The 17,536-nt window shown below is 39.6% G+C and overlaps 1 protein-coding gene across 3 annotated transcripts in view; it reads right to left on the bottom strand.

Moving 5' to 3' along the window:
- Window positions 1-12,444, bottom strand: part of LOC126095078 (peptidyl-prolyl cis-trans isomerase D) — a 40,484-nt gene extending 28,040 nt beyond the window's left edge. For 2 of the 3 annotated variants that reach the window (XM_049909760.1, XM_049909762.1), the window contains exons 1-2: window positions 12,072-12,444; window positions 11,741-11,985 (exon numbers count right to left, since the gene is read on the bottom strand). In XM_049909760.1, the coding sequence (XP_049765717.1) occupies window positions 11,741-11,985; window positions 12,072-12,126 (300 nt within the window). In that variant the 5' untranslated portion in view covers window positions 12,127-12,444. The remainder of the gene's footprint in view (window positions 1-11,740; window positions 11,986-12,071) is intronic. The other variant, XM_049909761.1, reaches the window with a different exon arrangement.
- Window positions 12,445-17,536: the final 5,092 nt, after the last annotated feature.

Below are 17,536 nucleotides of genomic sequence, written 5' to 3'. Positions count from 1 at the left end.
ACCAGATCCTTTGTCAGGGCTGTAATTATCTACCATCATGCCCTGATACTACCCGAAATTGTTTCCATCTGTCCTAAAGTGGTGTTCCGTCACCCACCAAATCTCCACAACATCACAGTCTGTTCCTATGGTAGTCCCAATCTCAACCCCTTGCCATAGGGATCATATCCCTGTGGAAGTCCCCAAATCAATAATCTTCTCTACTCCTTTCGAAGCGGGCAATTTCACTGTCCTAACCTGGCCATTACTGCTTGAGAACTATTCGCAAATGTTCCACTATACAAAATGAGTCATGTTAGATGTGCTACACCTTTCATTTTGTGAACAGTTCAATAATTTCTAATAAATACCTGTACACAAAGGAACACACAGTTTTCCTGTTTTATTAATACTCTAAGTCCTGACCCATTGAGATACTGAAGTAATCATGTTTTTTTTTTTCTTTTCTTTTTTTTTTTAATGGAATGGTATGTTTTAATGGCTTTTAATGGCATTTCAGAATTCTTGAAGTGGTGTGAACTTTGGTATAATGCTAGTTAATGTTGGTGTTGAAACTTTCCATAGATATAACCTACAACTCAGAGGCAAGGGGGGCTGCAATCTATGGATGCAACGTAAACACTGTTAAGAAGTCTCTCATGCATGCACCATTGTCATATGCGGTATGAAGACCAGGGCTACCACGAGATATGTATTACAAGGTCAGCTATGATCTCTGTAAACTGAACTGTATGCTAACTTTTAACGCATCAGAAAGGGATTAGGAAAACTATTTCCAATATGTGTGTTTCCCCAATTTTAGATGAACAGTTTTAACGGAAATAACAATTTTCACGCCTCCTGCTGCTGTCCATCAACCAACCACCTGCCTTCTTAGGTGTACCATCACTACAGTCGTGCCTGAAAGAGAAATACTTCACGTCTATATTCAAAAATAAAATATTAAATCCTACATTGTTAAAAACCTTCTCTAAACTCTCTTGGTGCAAATAAGAATTTGGGCATGTTCCATAAAATTCTTGTTACTAGCCAACTGTACAGAGGGCATTACACCCCTATTTATTCTTTTTATTTACGTATATTTCAATCGATCAGGTATCAATAAGAGACGACATGCTTTGTAGCTGGTGCAGCATTTTTGCTATTTAATCACTATTATTGAACACCAATATGAAGCTGACGTACACTGCAGATGACTTATGAATAAATGTCAGGAACAAATACTGGAGATATTGATTTTAACGTAAAATATTAAAAACAATGAAACATAATTAGGAAAAACAAACTGACATCTGCAAACATTCGCAAATGATTTCATTGGTACTGTACTATATGTTTCGACTTTTAATCCCATGTCTTCAGGCAGTAATGGATATAATTTACAGTAGTTGTATCACTTCGATGTTATTTCTTTTCTGTAGTTTTGTTTTATAAGGTCATGATAGGCCTGACCTAAAAACGACTGTTTTTAAAATTATGAAAAGTATTACCAGAACGTAAACAGGGAAGGGGCTGGACGGGTGAGGAAAATGACAAAGGTTGAGGCCAGGAGAGTTATGGGAATGTAGAGTATATTACAGAGAGAGGCTGTGAAGCAGTCATTGAAAAAAAGGATGTCATGTTGGGCAGCAAGCTCAGCAACAGGGTAGTCCACTTGTTTCTTGGACACAGTTTGTCAGTGGCCAGTCATAAGGACAGACAGCTTGTTGGTTGTCATGCCCACATAGAACGCAGCACAGTGGTTGCAGCTTAGCTTGTATATTACATGACTGGTTTCACAGGTTGCCCTGCTTTTGATGGGATAGATGATGTTTGTGACCGGACTGGAGTAGGTGGTGGTGGGAGGATGTATGGGACAGGTCTTGCATCTAGGTCTATTGCAGGGATATGAGCCATGAGGTAAGATGTTGGGAGCAAGGATTATGTAGGGATGGATGCGTGTATTGTGTAGATTCAGTGGACGGCAGGATACCACCGTGGGAAGGATAGTGGGCAGGCCGTTTCTCATTTCAGGGCACAACAAGAGTTAGTCGAAACCCTGGCGGAGAATGTAATCCAGTTGCTCCAGTCTGTGGCCGGACAGAGAGACTTTGGGAGGTTGTGGGAAACTGGAAAGATAAGGCATGGGAGATTTGTTTCTGTACAATGTTGGGAGGATAGTTACGGTTTGTGAAGGCCTCAGTGAGACCCTCAGTATATTTCAAGAGGAACTGCTCGCCTTGCAGATGCGACGACCATGTGGAAGGGACTAGGCTGTGTGGAAGGGACTTTTTGGTATGGAAAGGGTGGCAGCTGGCAAAGCAGAGGTATTTCATGTGGTTTGTAGGTTTGATATGCACAGAGGTACTGATGTAGCCATCCTTCAGGTGGAGGTCAACATCTAGGAAGATGGTTTGTTGGTTAGAGTAGGACCAGATTAAGCAAATGGGGCAGAAGCTGTTAATGTTCTGAAGGAATGTGGATAGGGGAGACCTCTCCTTCGACCCAGATTGCAAAGACGTCATCAATGAATTTGAACAAGGTGAGGGTTCAGAATTCTGGGTGTTTAGGAAGGATTCATCTAGATGGTCCATGAGTAGATTGGCATAGGATCGTTCCATGTTGGTGCCAATAGCTGTACCTCGGGTTTGTTTATAGGTAATGCCTGAAATGGAGAAGTAATTGCGGGTGACAATATAGTTGGTCACGGTGACTAGGAAGGAGGTTGTTAGTTTGGAATCCATCGGACACTGGGAAAGGTAGTGTTCAACAGCAGTAAGGCCATGGGAATTAGGGATGTTAAAGTAAAGGGAGGTGGCATCAATAGTGACAAGCAGGGCACCTTGTGATAAAGGGACAGGAACTGTGGAGAGTCGGTGGAGGAAATGGTTGGTATCTTTTACATAGGAGGGTAGGTTCCGAGTAATAGGCTGAAGGTGTTGGTCTACAAGAGCAGAGATTCTCTCAGTGGGGGCACAGCAACTGGACGCAATGGGGCATCTTGGGTGGTTGGGTTTATGGACTTTAGGAAGCATGTAAAAAGTAGGAGTGTGGGGAAAGGATTTGGGGAGAGACTGGAGATCCTGCTGGATTTCTGGAATGGGGTCACACTGTGTCAAGGTTTGTAGCTGGATGTATCTGACAGCAGGTGGAGTCCTTCTGCCAGGTAATCCTTGCAGTTCAAAACAACAGTGGTGGAGCCTTTGTCCGAGGCAAGGTTCGAGGTTAAGAAATTCTGGAAAGCTAACAGGGGATGATTTGGGGGCAGTGGGTGGTTGATCATGGTTAGATGGAGGGGTGAACTGAGTCAGGCAGGGTTCAACATTGGTCTTTGTTTGAGCCTGATTGGTAGAGTTGGTGGCAAAAAAGTGTTTCAACTGTAGGAGCAGGAGGAGAGAAGGTCTTTCACAAGTCCTGCATGACTGAATTTGGGAGTGGGGCCAAAGGTGAGGCCTTGGGAAAGGATTGATATTTCTGTGGAGCTAAGGCTTCTGGAGGAAAGGTTTGTGACTGTGTTTTGGGTCTGTTTAGGTTCTGGATTCTGTGTGGTGGTGGGAGAAAGTTTTGAAGGGCTGAGTAAATGTAGTTGGTCTGCGAAGCAGGGTTTGTCAGCTATGAGGGGACGTGGGGGAGGTTTGGAGGCCGTTGTAGAGGTGGTGGACAGTGGCACCCCAAAGTGGGAGTAGGAAGTGACGAAGGAGGCTGGAGAGTTTTTTTGAGGTGGCGTTGTGCATGTTGCTCTAGTTCCTGGAGGGCAAGAGTTATGTGTGTTATGGGTTCCAGAAATTTGGGATTGTGTAGCAGGAGAATTTTATGGATGGAGAGGAGGTATTGCAAGGAGGTTGGGCTTAGTTGATATGGTTTTGCAGGACTATGTTGGTCACGACTAAGGATTGGTTGAATATGAACAGATGGAGGTCACTGTGGAAGGAGGGGTGGCAGTCGGAGATGGGTAAATTGACAGTAAGGCGATTTGGGGGGATTCCATAAGCCAAGCAACAATGCAGAAACAGTATGTGGACTGGGTTCTGGTTTCATTTTTTATTATTTATATATTTTCTTTGATCTCATTGTGACTTCACATCAATTTTATTGAGTATTCGTCTTTCACTATCGCTGACTCCCTCAGATTTCATCTTGTTTCCCCCGTTTCTTCCATCTCATGATTTTTCCCACGTTTCTGGGTGTATTTTTTCGGGCGTAATTTTTCGCATTTTTTCCATCATCATGGATCCTTGCTCCATCCGTCTGTGTCAGTACAGAAAAATTTCCTTATCCTCAGCCAGAACCGATTTCCATATACTGTTCCTGCATTTTTGCCCTCATTCCACCAACATACCCAATCTTTTTACTTCTCTCCTTTTTTGCTAATCAGCATATCACTGTCCCCTACCCCTATCCCCCCTTCTCCCTGCCCCACCCCACTTAGTTGCACCTCCCATCATGCACTGCCGCTGTTGCTCGCAGTGTTGTTTCAGCTTTCAGCTGCCAGAGGCTGCAGTCGTGTGTGTGTGTGTGTGTGTGTGTGTGTGTTGTTACATTTCATCCTGGATTTTCCATTGTTTGAAAAGTATTACCCATAGAGATCCAAGCAAGACAATTTTTAAATGGTGTTAAGAAAGTTCGAGGACTATGTATATTTAGTATGTTGACACAAAATTTCTTCTTATTATTTAACTTCAAATTCATAATGTTCAGTAAATAATTAGTAATATATTCTTCACGATTAACTCTGTTACTCTTGCAATGCTGGCATAGTTTCTCAGGTCCATGTTTGAAGAAATTTGTCAAAATCATGATGATGGCATCTTCATAACTGAAGCAGTTCTTCCAAAACATGTTGGATAGAGAATAGTAAAGGTGGAAGTCCGGTAGTGCAATAATATCTAGAGTATGTGGAATCATATCTCAACTAAGTTCCTGATAACTTATGTTGTAATGATGCTATGAAAACATGCATGTTCCAACAGCACTTGATGTGATATTCTTACTCAGTGAGTTTTCTTTAATTGCAGCTTCAAGCTGTTCTACTTATTGGAAATATAGGCCAGCAGGTGTGGTTACATTCATAGAAAGTAATACATACAGTGTAACAAATTGACACTGACAAACTTCAGGGAGTTGTAGAGAACGTCTTGAGTAATAAATTGGTTGTAAATGTCATCCACCAATGCCAGATGTGTTGATGTTTCATACACAGTCATGCTGCCACGCCACCACTTTAGAAGAAGATGTAAGTTTGTTCATTGACAGACATTCGTTGCGACTGAACACAACATTGCTGCAGAGACCGCTTAGCACAGTGACAGCTGAGACATTCACATACAAACTTGCACCTGCTGCCAAGGGTGTGCCCTAACAATAGGTGTTGCCCCATAATTTCAATGCTCTTAAGTCTTAGTGCTCTTATTATCACTGTTATTTTGTGGATGGGTATATATACTACTTTTCACTGTTAAGATTCACTCATTCCTTCCCTTTTCTCCATCAACATAGTGAAAAAATTTTTCATTGGCAGCAACACTCTTGGGTATGGATGACTGACGATGATCGTGAGCTTATTACCAACATATTTTGAATATTTCTCAGTTATTCAGCTGGGCGGCTTTGTCAAGTAACTGCAATATTTCGACAAGCCAACTTCTTGCATCTTCAGATGTTCCGAACGGCTGATTGCCTTTTGCTGGGTGCTAGCTTTATATCCACTACTTTCCTCCCGCTCCAACTCTAGAACCAGCTATTTACAGGCAGGGACCTGGTACATTGGTGGGGAAAGTAATTGTCAGTTCACAATTCGATATCATCAGACTCAGAGTCACCAATGCAGATTGCTGTTATGCTTTGACCATGCACAAGGCTGGGTCCCATGCCTTCCTTGAATGAAAATGGACTGTTGCAAAAACGTGGTGCTGTCATAACTTACAAAATATCTGAGAGAGATGCAGTGCTCTGCCACAGCAGCATTTGTCCATTGTTCATTGTCTGTGTGGCTTTTACCCTCATATGCTCTGTGTGTCTCTCCTGTACCATCCACAGTGTCAGGCCTATATACATTTTTTTCACACTGGCAAGTGATGCGATAGACTCTCAGTTTATTGAGTTCTAGGCCATCCTTGTTTGATCCCAACAAGGCTTTTGCCTTGGCTGGTGGGTGGAACATGCACCTGATGTTATGTACTTACAGTATTATTCTGAGTTTTGCTGATGAGTTACCGATGAATGGTGTAATTGCCATCGCAAGAAGTTCCCCTTCAACTTCAGCAGGCTGTGGCCTCCGCTTTTTTGGTATTATTGTGCAATGCATCTAGTGCTGCTGTAACTGTTCATATGGAACATGGCCTACAGAAGCCACAATTCAGATGTTACACTTTCTAGGTCTGAGATTATGCTTGCTCTGTGAACTAGTGTGCCTAGGGCGCCTCCTCATTGTTAAGGGACATGGGAATTAGAGGCATGCAGGTACAAATCTGTATGTATCAGACGATTGATGAGCACATCCACAAATGGAAGTCGATTATCTTCTTCTACCCGCAATGTGAATTTGATTTTTTGTGCAGCAAATTATTGTTGCAGGAAGTGTTATAGGTGATGTTGAGCTTTTGGCCAAGTTACGAAGGTATCAATTACATATTGAAAATAGCACACAGACTCATAGACTGCCGACTTCAGTGTTTGTTCTTCAAATGCCACCATGAACATACTTACCACCATTTGTGATAGTGGGCAGCCCATCACCATTCCATCGGTTCTTCATAGTGAACCACCACTTTTGATGGTGGGCAACCCATCACCACTCCATCTGTTTCTTCATTACAATTTCTGTTGAATAAAAAGTAGGTTGACTTAAGCACTAATTCAAACAGTTTAGTTAGTGCTGGTGTCACGAAGTTTACGAAGCCTCTTCGATGTACCCTTGTAAAGAGACACACACAACACCAAAGCTCACCATCAGGTCTTCTTGGTCCATTCAGAAGTTCTGTTGTGCTGCCATTTGCCCACCAAGAGTCAGAGCATCAGTATCAGGTGATTTGCTAATTCACATTTGTGCGCAGATGTTGCTAGCAACTGGGCACAATGTCATTCCTTCCTTGTGGACTTTAGCTAGTCTGTAAAGTCTAGGCAGCATGTCTTTTTGACATACAGGTGAGAACGTATCAACAAAAATTGGTAGAATATTCCGGAAACATAATGTCGTGTGTGTCCCACCCATCAGCCAAGATGAAAGCCTTGTTGGGATCATCAAAGATGACCTAGGACTCCGGAAACCGGGAGCCTCCAGCATCTCTTGCCTGTATGAGAAAATGTATGTAGGCTACCCGGACTGTACAGGAGAGATTCACAGAGTATAAATGCCACACAAACAACAAACAGCCAACAAAGTTGCACTGATCTCTCACAGACATGTCAGAAATTACAACGGCGCTAATATCTTCAGGGATTGTATTTTAAAAGAGGCTATATAAATCCAACTACAGAAGGAACAAGTAAATAATGACTAGTTTTCAATTAAACAAGACCTGGGACTCACTGTTGACCATAGTCAGACCACAGTAGCAATCTGCATGGAAATCTGCTCGCCACGTTCACTGAAGAGGACAAGGCCGCACTGTCACCGTGCCAGCAGAGATCCACGTCTAGCAGTGGCAGTAGCGGGACTGAGACAACGGTGACACCCTTCCCCCACCACTGCACCAGGTACACTGGCTAGATGCTGCAGGTGAGTGGGGTGGGAGGTAGGAGGGGCGGGAGTTGATATAGTGGTGGCGCCCAGTGAAAGACAATCGTCATTAGCAAGACCTGAAGATGATAAGAAGTCAGCTCGCACCTCCTGTACGATGCCACCCAGATGATTACCCTAGAAATATTAAAAAATCTTCCTAAGATGGGAAAATCTAAAACCAGGAACAACATTGTTTATGTACAAAAATATGGTTGCAACAATACATAATTTACAAACAAAAATAAACACAGATAAAATACCACGTACAAATGTATAAATTATATTAAACTGGTAATTTGGTAACCAAAATTGCAACTGTACAACAGGATGCATCTCCACAATCAGAGAATGTAAAGCCAAGAAGAAAAATCAGTTTCTTGATGTCTGACTTACATCTCTCAACTCCAAGCCTAAGCCTACGTAGTGTTTTTAATGTTGTCAAACCCTTTTCACTGTATGGCAGGAGACAGCCAGGGTCAAATCCAATGAGCTATAAGCATAAGCATCTGGTATTCCAATATGCTAATCTCTGAGATGGCAGTGGATATGAACGCCCAATGTGGACCCCGAATCACATGGGAGAAGCTCTGATAGACCCCTGACACATATGGGGTGCTTCTCCTGGACTTCAGCCTTGAGTGGTGAGGCTTATATCCATGTAGCTGGGTGTTCCTTGACATTTCTGCCTTAGCGCTCCCAAATCTAGTTGCTGCATCTCAAATAACATCTGTGAGTGCAATGCTTACAAGAACTAGGCAGCCACAAAGTGCTGATCTTAAAGTTGTGTCTATGAAACTATGTTACGCAATAAAACTGACTGCATAACAGAACTCTGGAGCAGTCTCCTGCCTCTCACCACCACATAATTCTCCGTTTAATTATTAACGCTTCCTCTGTTCTTCTGCTTGCTCCTGCTACTCCGTTTCATTTGTTCTATATTTCCAAGAGGCAGATGTAAGCTGATTTTGTTTTACTGAAACTTATGAAGGCTGATAACATATCTGTGCTAAATAATGTCAGCGAGTCCACAATTTTCCATTAACTTGACTTCACCGATCTCTTTGCAATTTTGTTGCAAATTCTGAACAAATTGTTCTCAGTGCAAACAATGCCATCTGATTTGTTCTCAATATGGATGCTAACCATAATGAACTCATTGCTTTAGCAGAATCTTCCTCTTCACAATTTGATGACAAATGAAACCGAGGCATTGACAGAAATATAATTGCATGAGCAAACTTGTAATCAGTTACAATATACAACATAATGAGAAATTCAAAAGCTCCTGTAAATTGTAAAGCTAAATGGATTAATTTAGATTGCAGCTAAGAGAGGTGTAATATGACAATGGTCAGTGTAGGCCAACTGGCAACTGTGACATCCGAGCACACCTGAAAGTTGGAGCCGAAGCTTCAACTTACAATAGGTTTCCCTTTCTCCCTCCCTTCCAAATTCGCAGAGTCTCTCCCATGGTGCTGTGTGACTTGCATCTCCAAGAGAATGGATGCAACAGAGTTTGTGTTATCCTCTATCTTACAGTAATTGCTGAGGAAAAATTGGAAAGCCCTTGACATATTCATGTTTTGAACCACATGCTCAAGAGGCATGCTCTGATACTGCTACTCATAGCACACTGCTCATTGAAAGGCAGAGGTGCAGCTTCAAATCTCAGCACATTTTTACCATAATTTACATATAATGAATGCAAGGGTTATGTCATAAGGAAAGACAATTACTCAAACAATAGAAAATTCAGGACAGAATAACAACAATGTTATGAAAAGGATAGACTGCTACTCACCATATAGAGGAGACGTTGAGTTGCAGTTAGGCACAACAAAAAGACTGCTATACATTTGAGTTTCAGCCACAAGGCCTTTTTCCAAAGTAAAGACATTCACAAGAACAACTTGGACACACACGACCACTACATCAGCAGCCATCAACAATAGTCACGTGTGTTTGACTTGCACTTGTGTAAATGATTTCTGCTTTTGAAGAAGTCCTTGTCGCCAAAAGCTCAAATGTATAGCTGTCTTTTTGTTGTGCCTCTTTGCAACTCAACATCCCCTCTCTATGATGAACGTCAAAGGATTCATTTTCAGTGTTGACTTGTTTAGTATGGCATAATCCATTGCCCCATATAAAAAAGAATATGGACATTCTGCTGCAGTGTATCATAAGCTACAACAGATTTTCTGAGGTTCCACAACCCATGCCAGTTGGCTTGCAGTGAATACAATTTCCTACAAACACATTGTACTTGGTGGTTCTTGTACGTCAGAATTCTGTCTACAGTTACTACTCAACATTTTGGTGTTATATGGTGATCCAAAAGAAAGCTTGTTTATGCCACTTGTAATTTCCTTGTCATCTTCTTGATCTTAGGTGGAATGTGTTGACTTGTAATTTTAAAGGAGTTGGGGCTTCAGCTGAATTTTTCTCTCAACATTCTGAAATGTGCTACGACATTTAAGACGGCAATATGAAGTTTCTGTTGCCAGCAACAAAAAAATGGTTACTTGTGCATGTATTGAGAAGGACTAGGAACAAATCAATATACTGAGATATACCATTAAAATCTGGTTCCTCCAACAACTACACAATTTTTAGAACAAAAAATATCCAACAGTGAGGAGGCACTTTACTATATCAGTCAGGTGGGAATTACTTGTGTGTTTTCTTTTTTTTAGATTAAATAAGAAGATAAAGCAACATAATAGTGTCAGCTGCATTTAAGTTGATGGAAACAGCATCTGTGGAATTCAGTTTTCAGAGCCATCTTCAATATGTAGTGTCAGATAAAGTAAGCTATTTGGTACGAACACTGGTACTCCAAAACTGATGCCACCCATTGAAACCTGGGGTTTTGAACTTGTGGTAGCTATTAGCAGTTTTTTTTTTTTAAATTATACTATAAGTTTTAATGCAACAGTCTTCCTGATAGTCTTGCAAACCAAAGAGGTCACACAATGGAATTTCCCTTCAGTAATACTGTAAAAATGCTGATTTTCATGGTCTGAAACCCAAGTGCTTGGCTTGATTGTTAATGTTGCTCCTGAAACAATGTGAACTATTTACTATCCTAATGCTTCAGTGCAAGATGCCATGAAGCAGCATCTTTAAGATAATGCCACTAGTACTTAAAGAGGGGACAGAATAAATGATTATGGCTGTTACAAGCTTATAAATAATACACTGCAATGCAATATTATCTTGTGAATGAAGATTTTGGCAATAAGACTGATCTGCGAGCAACAAAGTTTCAATAGCCTAAAAATAACTTTTTGTTGAAGTTGAAAGAGTGTGGATTTGATAATAGGTCTCAATAGCACAGTACTATCTGGCATTTGAGATCACACAACAATTTTAGAACTCTTGAACAACAGTTAAGAAATTGTGAAATGGGTCAGGTTCCCCATCACCTGTCTGAAGAGAGGAAACCAGATCATAAACAAATCACACAAAGAGCTGTTAATGTGCCATGACACAAAAAGGAAGCAATTTTTGAATAAGAACACTGCTCGATTTAAACTGTAATGCGTGACTAAAATAAAAAAACTTTGAGTTTCAATTCAAGTTTGATTTTGTTTTGGGATTATTTCACCTCACAATGATTTGTACAGGTTATATGGAAAATGCCAAGATACACAATAGTTCGGAACCCACGTTACATTGTAGATTCCCGTTCCCTTGTAGCTAGCAGGGGAAGTTACTTCAAATGTTGAGCAAAACAAGGGAATACGCCGATTTCCTCCAATAACACCAAGCCAAGTATAGCACTGCATTGTTCAAACAAACCTTCCATCTGCACACATTCATGTTTTTAGGGAGGGGAAAACCCTATATATAGGATGGCAACATCTAATGTATTTTATTATAGCTATAAAAACCAACTAAGACATATACCTTAAATAATTCTACATCCATTGATGAGGCTGTTGACTGTATTATAATACGTACTAATTTTGACAATGGCATATGTGAACTTAAAAAAGTGGTATAACTATCTTCAGGATACAAGAGTGCAATTACAGTTACCTTCCTTTCAAATGTTTCATCCTCAAAGACGCAGCCATATATGCTTTCTCCTCCAGTGCCATCAAAATTTGTGGTGTCACCTCCCTGTATCATGAATAAGCTAATGGCCTTGTGGAATACTGTATTCTTGTAGCACAAGGGTTTGCCTGTGCTGCCAATCCCTCTCTCTCCCGTACATAACGCCCTAAAATTTTCAGCAGTCTTCGGAGCAGTATTCTTGAAGAGCTCTAGAACTACTCGTCCCACTACAAATGAAAAAAAAAATGCTTAAAAGCTCTTGACATATGATACTATCATGCGCGCAATATTATTTTTAAAACAAATTACATACCTTTTTCGTCTCCGACTGTTATATCTAGATAAACGAAGTAATTGTTCTCATCCATTTAATTACAAGGTGAAGCTTTCATTATGTACATAGTACGAACCACTCACTGACAGCTGAAGCGCCAAATGTAAATATTTTGTACGAAATATTCTTTCAAGGGTGATTGATAGCTCCACACAAAAACATAATACCTGGTTCCAGAGTCATGTTATGTAGTATGCTACAAAGCTATTCTTCCATATTTCTACCATCGCAAACACTGTCATTCGCAACAGTACACATAAAAACCTTCTCATCAAGCAAGTTTCGAATTTTGTAAACAAAAAACACACACTTTCTCAGATTCAAATTCCAACAGTGTGTTCAGTCTTCAAAGAAACACCACTTTGCACTTATGGAAACTATATACAAAGTAAATCTCTGGAAGTGAAAAGTAAACAACAAGAAAGTTCTTGGCAACATAGCAGCAACAATCCAATAACACACGAGCAATTTATCTGCTACTAGCAGAGAAACCCGGCGTTGTCCAGGTATATTTATTCATAGCTGTGCGTCCATGCACATAATCTTACCAAAAGGAAGCTTAGCAAGTGATACGCACAACTATGTACAATGAATACATTGTGAATAAAATAACACACTATGGTAACAGGTTTCAGATCATCTCAGTTACTTCAAAACTCAATTTATTTTTAGTGCAGATGACTTTTCAGCGAAAACCGATTCAACAAGCAGCAGGTAGTTAAACAAAGTAATACTTAAATGGTAACGAGCAGCTTAGAGGAAGTAGGAGGGGAGGGTTTTTTTTTTTTTTAAAAAAAAAAAAGAGGGTGGGGAAGAGGGAGTGGACATAGGGGGGTGATGACGTTTCTAGTCTTCAGTGTGGCTCACGAATATTAGGTTTTATAGCAATTAACATAGTGTGCTGTTTTATTCAGTTTAATGTATTCATAGTATTTATATTATAATCCTGTACATCATATCCTGTACATTTTAAATAAACATTGAACCCTGACAGTATGATTTTCATCCTATATGTGTTTTGCACTTTAGCCTCCCCCCTCCCTAAATCTTTCCTTATTTGTAATTTTGGTATTTACTTTAATCACTAATTACATAGTTGAGGCTGCCACTCGCTAAGTCCACTTTTGATAAGATTATACCTTCTCTAAAAGAGTTTCATGCTTATTGACAAGATTGTGCACATTCATAATGTGGTTCAAATGACTCCGAGCACTATGGCATTCATAATGTGGTTTGAAATGTATGTCCTTTGTGTCTTGAGAGTGGCCTATGCTTGATAGAGTTAAATCCCAGCCACTATTTTTTGTCATTTTATTTCATGGTACACAGTTTTTCCAAAAGTAATTTTATGTATAACTGTGGAAAATATTTATTCTAATGCAGAGATCGGCATTGCTCCACATCCCTATTGGTACCCGCCAGAACCTCTTATCCTGCATGTCTCGGAATGGTCCATGCCACAAAACATGGCTTGAGGCTTTTGACACATGGTCATATTAATGTGACTGGAGAGTGTATTTTGCAGTGCTCTTATAGTCACGAAAAAAGACTAAACCTGTCAGTGATTTTGACACCAAATTTGACCTGCAAGATTTAATGGAGTCGATATAGACTGGAAATGAGTGACCTAACATTATTAATCACATAGCAGAAGAAATGAAAAACACAAGTGATTAAAACAGTTATGGAGATAAGATCAAAAATATCATTAATTATTGATAGGAGCACAACAATTAGCCAATTATCATCTTTAATAATTTCTTTACAAACCAAACTCCCTGACGTGAGAGAGACCACAAATATTTTCCTTGGTATAGTTGAGCTAAATAATGTTACCGATGAAGGAAGATGAAAGAATTTGTTACATTAATGAACCAGCATTTCCTACATGTTTCGGCTTGGCATTGTGCTAATTACACACTTAATTATCAGTTGGCGATGTAATAAAAAGAGACTTCCCATGATCTGCGAATTACTATAGGTCTTTCTTAGGTAATGTGTATTCAATGTACCACCATTCACTGAAGAACACCCAAGAGTTAAAACAGCATGCAGAACTACTTGAAATTGAAATTCTGAAAATAGTAAGAAACTTGGGTACGTGATACTTAGCATCATAGTTTCGTCAGCATTGTGGAAAACTTTAAAGCTTTGGTTGCTCACTTCACAGCTGTGGAAGGCGATAAAAGTAGCAAGTCAACTGACATATGAGTATTTAAGTACAAGAATTTATTGAAGTGCATCATTGAAATTGATTTCATTCCTGACTAACGTGTGATACCCTTCAAGAATTATTAGAACTAAATCTTAAACTATAGTCACGATATGTCACACCATATTCTGCCCATCTGAAGATCAGAAATCAGCTGCTGGTGTTCGAAGAATGGAAACTGAACAATGGTCCCCAATACTGTGATGCTCTCAAAGTAGTAGAAGAGCTGAACTTTGGAGGAATTACCCTGGAAAGGAGAGTAAAAAGCAGACATTTTGAGCCCAGCATATTTTATGATTATGTAAAACAGCAGATGGGGTAACACCTGCAGCCTGAGGATAATGGTATCTCTGAATTATAGAAGTGTTGGACTCAGTGGCTTGGTCTGAAAATCCTGGAATAACATATGGCGAGGCATGTATAAAAACCTTACTTAGAGAATTTCAGGATTATTTGATGGAGCGGAAAATTCCAGGATTCCTCCTCCTTTTTCTCAATGCAGCGGACTGTGTTCTCATATCTACCAGTGAATATCAAAGTGGGCTTTTGCAAATGAATCTCCTTATCACACCCACAAGTGTTTTATTCCATCTTTCTACAATCATCAGCACGATGTTCATTAAAGTGGTTAGTCCTCCACCACAGTTGTTTCAGCCTGTGTGTTATGAACACTTTTGGTTTATGAAAGGGAGACATCTTGCTACTGATACCAAGAGTAAAGTAAGAAGGCATGAAGACTACAGAACTGATGTCATTTTGTAAGATGATATAACGGTAGATAATGTTAATTAGAAAATAGTTTTATAGTTAAATACATAACCAGCTATATTAAAAACTTCAGTAACTGTCATTGCATTATACCAATATGGTAGTAGCTTCTAACTTTTTTTAAAAAAAAAAAGAATACTGCTGACATACGATTTTACCCATTACTTTGCATCCCAATGTATGCAGTATCTCTCGAGTTATTTAATTGTTGCAGCATAGGTGATTGCATCAAAAGCTTTAGACAAATCCAGAAATACATAATTTCTTTTGTCTAATGCACCTATAACAGAATCTGTTACACTTGAGATAGCGGTTTTTATACATTTCCCTTTTTGGAAACCATGTTGTACCAAACTCAGAATTCCATTTTCTTTAGGAATGTGGTCATCTATACCAGGCCTGTTCACTGATATGCTTGTTCGAGCTGGCTTGCACTCATGTCTGAGCAGTGAAGACTCAGCTGACTCACGGGACTAATGGTATGGGAAGAGAAGAGGAGGAAAGGAGGAATCTGAACAAGGCAGCTCAGTACGAGGAACTACCGCAACGAGTCAGTTCTGTAGCCACTAATATTAGTTCTATGGAGATGTATCTCTTCACGGTGGTGGATTATTGCCTTTCATGGCAAATTTATTTTCTAAGACTTGCATTGATGAGAAATGACGGTGAAGTGAATCTTACATTCCCTGTAACTGATGAGGTGAAGAATATGGGCGGCTAAGTATGAAACATGATATTTCCTATGACTGATGCAGGCTTATCATGAATGTCTTTTTTGGAGGAAATAGAAGTTGACATCAGTTTGTATTTTGTGACTATTTTATTCCCTTGTTAAACACAGAAACACTTGATACTTTTCACCAAAGTATCAACGTCTGGAACCAAATTCTGAGCGCTACTAATTCGAATATAAGGTTTAAAGTTGAAGTCTGGCAGTGTGCTTGTATGGATAGATTTCTTTGTCTTCATAAGAAAAGAAGTTTCTCACACAAATATGTAGGTCCAAACATTGAAATAATCAGAGTTGAAAACTTATAAAGTGATGAAAATTTATCTCGAAGAAACTGCTTATATGAATCTACAACTGTCAAATTATTATAAAAACTATCATACAACTATCTTTCACACTGCAGTTCTACAAGTTATAACTATAGCAAGGCTTTCTGCACTGATGTCTTATCAGTTAATATAGGTATATGTGACCTACCAGACCGTAATAATGCTTTCCACAGAATTTAAAAGAGCTGCTGTCCAATGTGAGTGCTCAGCCATTAAATATATATGCTTATGTTCGTGGCTACAGCTGACATAACACAAGGTCGTTCCTCTGAAGACAGAGCACAGTTTGCACTTTCTCTGCTCTCTGTAATGATTTTTGACAGCTCATTTTACCGCCAGCGCTCACTACACATGCGGCGAGCGAGCGCCTCCTGAACAGGTCTTGTCTATACTGCTATAAAAAGACAAGTCGGTTTTTAATGTTGTTACTAAAAATCACGAGAAGTTCTTGACTGATTCACTTTAGATTTTTACCAGGAACTCTAATAAATATTTGGTATATATTTCTTTAACATACACGGCATATAAATTTTCCATTTATAAATGTATAAATGTATTGTTAGCAAAAATTTCGAAAAGTTCTTGACCGAATTTACTTCAAATTTTTACATTTTTTTTTCTTCGTCGCACTTGGTTTTAACAGAAAAAATAAAAATTGCATTTATGGCTTAACAGTTTATGATTAGAATACTACTATGGAACTGAATCATCCAATACTTTGTAATCTTAACCACTGGCAGATTAAAACCATGCAAAATACTGTCAGTGAAGGTACTGTCCTCACAGATGCAACCACAGGAGAGGTCTGTGGCTGAACATAGGCTATATAAATACTAGCAAACCCAGCAATGCTTTGCAATTGCTAAACATTTAAGGGAATTTCATATAGGTCCTAATCTGCTGCCTAACTTTCACCATCTTCTCCTCCCCCTCTCTTTGTCCACCTCCTGCTATTGCCATCTCTCTTTGTATGTCTCCTCCTTCTGCTTCTTCTCATTTTCCATCTCCTCCTCCCCCAATTTCTCTCTGCCTCCTACTCACCCCTCTCTTTCTCCCTGAAATTGAGCCCTCTTTATTGTTATTCCAAACAAAACCTCAATTAAGAAATGAAGTCATTTAAAATGAATGGACAAATCAGTTGGGATCACCAATACAGAGTCCACCAGAAAAGTGTATACACACTTTAAGGAACGAAAAGTATTACTTATGTGTTTATTTTACATTTAATAATTGATCACTCATGTTGTACAACCTTCAGTTTAGCACATGGTTACTTTAAATGTTCAAAATGTTCACCATTGGTGGCTATACACGTAGCAGAACGATGAGCAATTGCCGCAACTACGTCAGTCAATGTTGCAGTGGAGATCAGTGCACATGTCACTGTAATCTCCTTTCAAAGTTC

Source organism: Schistocerca cancellata, chromosome 8 (genome assembly GCF_023864275.1).
Source record: "Schistocerca cancellata isolate TAMUIC-IGC-003103 chromosome 8, iqSchCanc2.1, whole genome shotgun sequence".
Lineage (NCBI taxonomy): Eukaryota > Metazoa > Arthropoda > Insecta > Orthoptera > Acrididae > Schistocerca > Schistocerca cancellata.
Note: the sequence above shows the minus strand (reverse complement) of the source record. Positions and strands in the feature narration are given on the sequence as shown.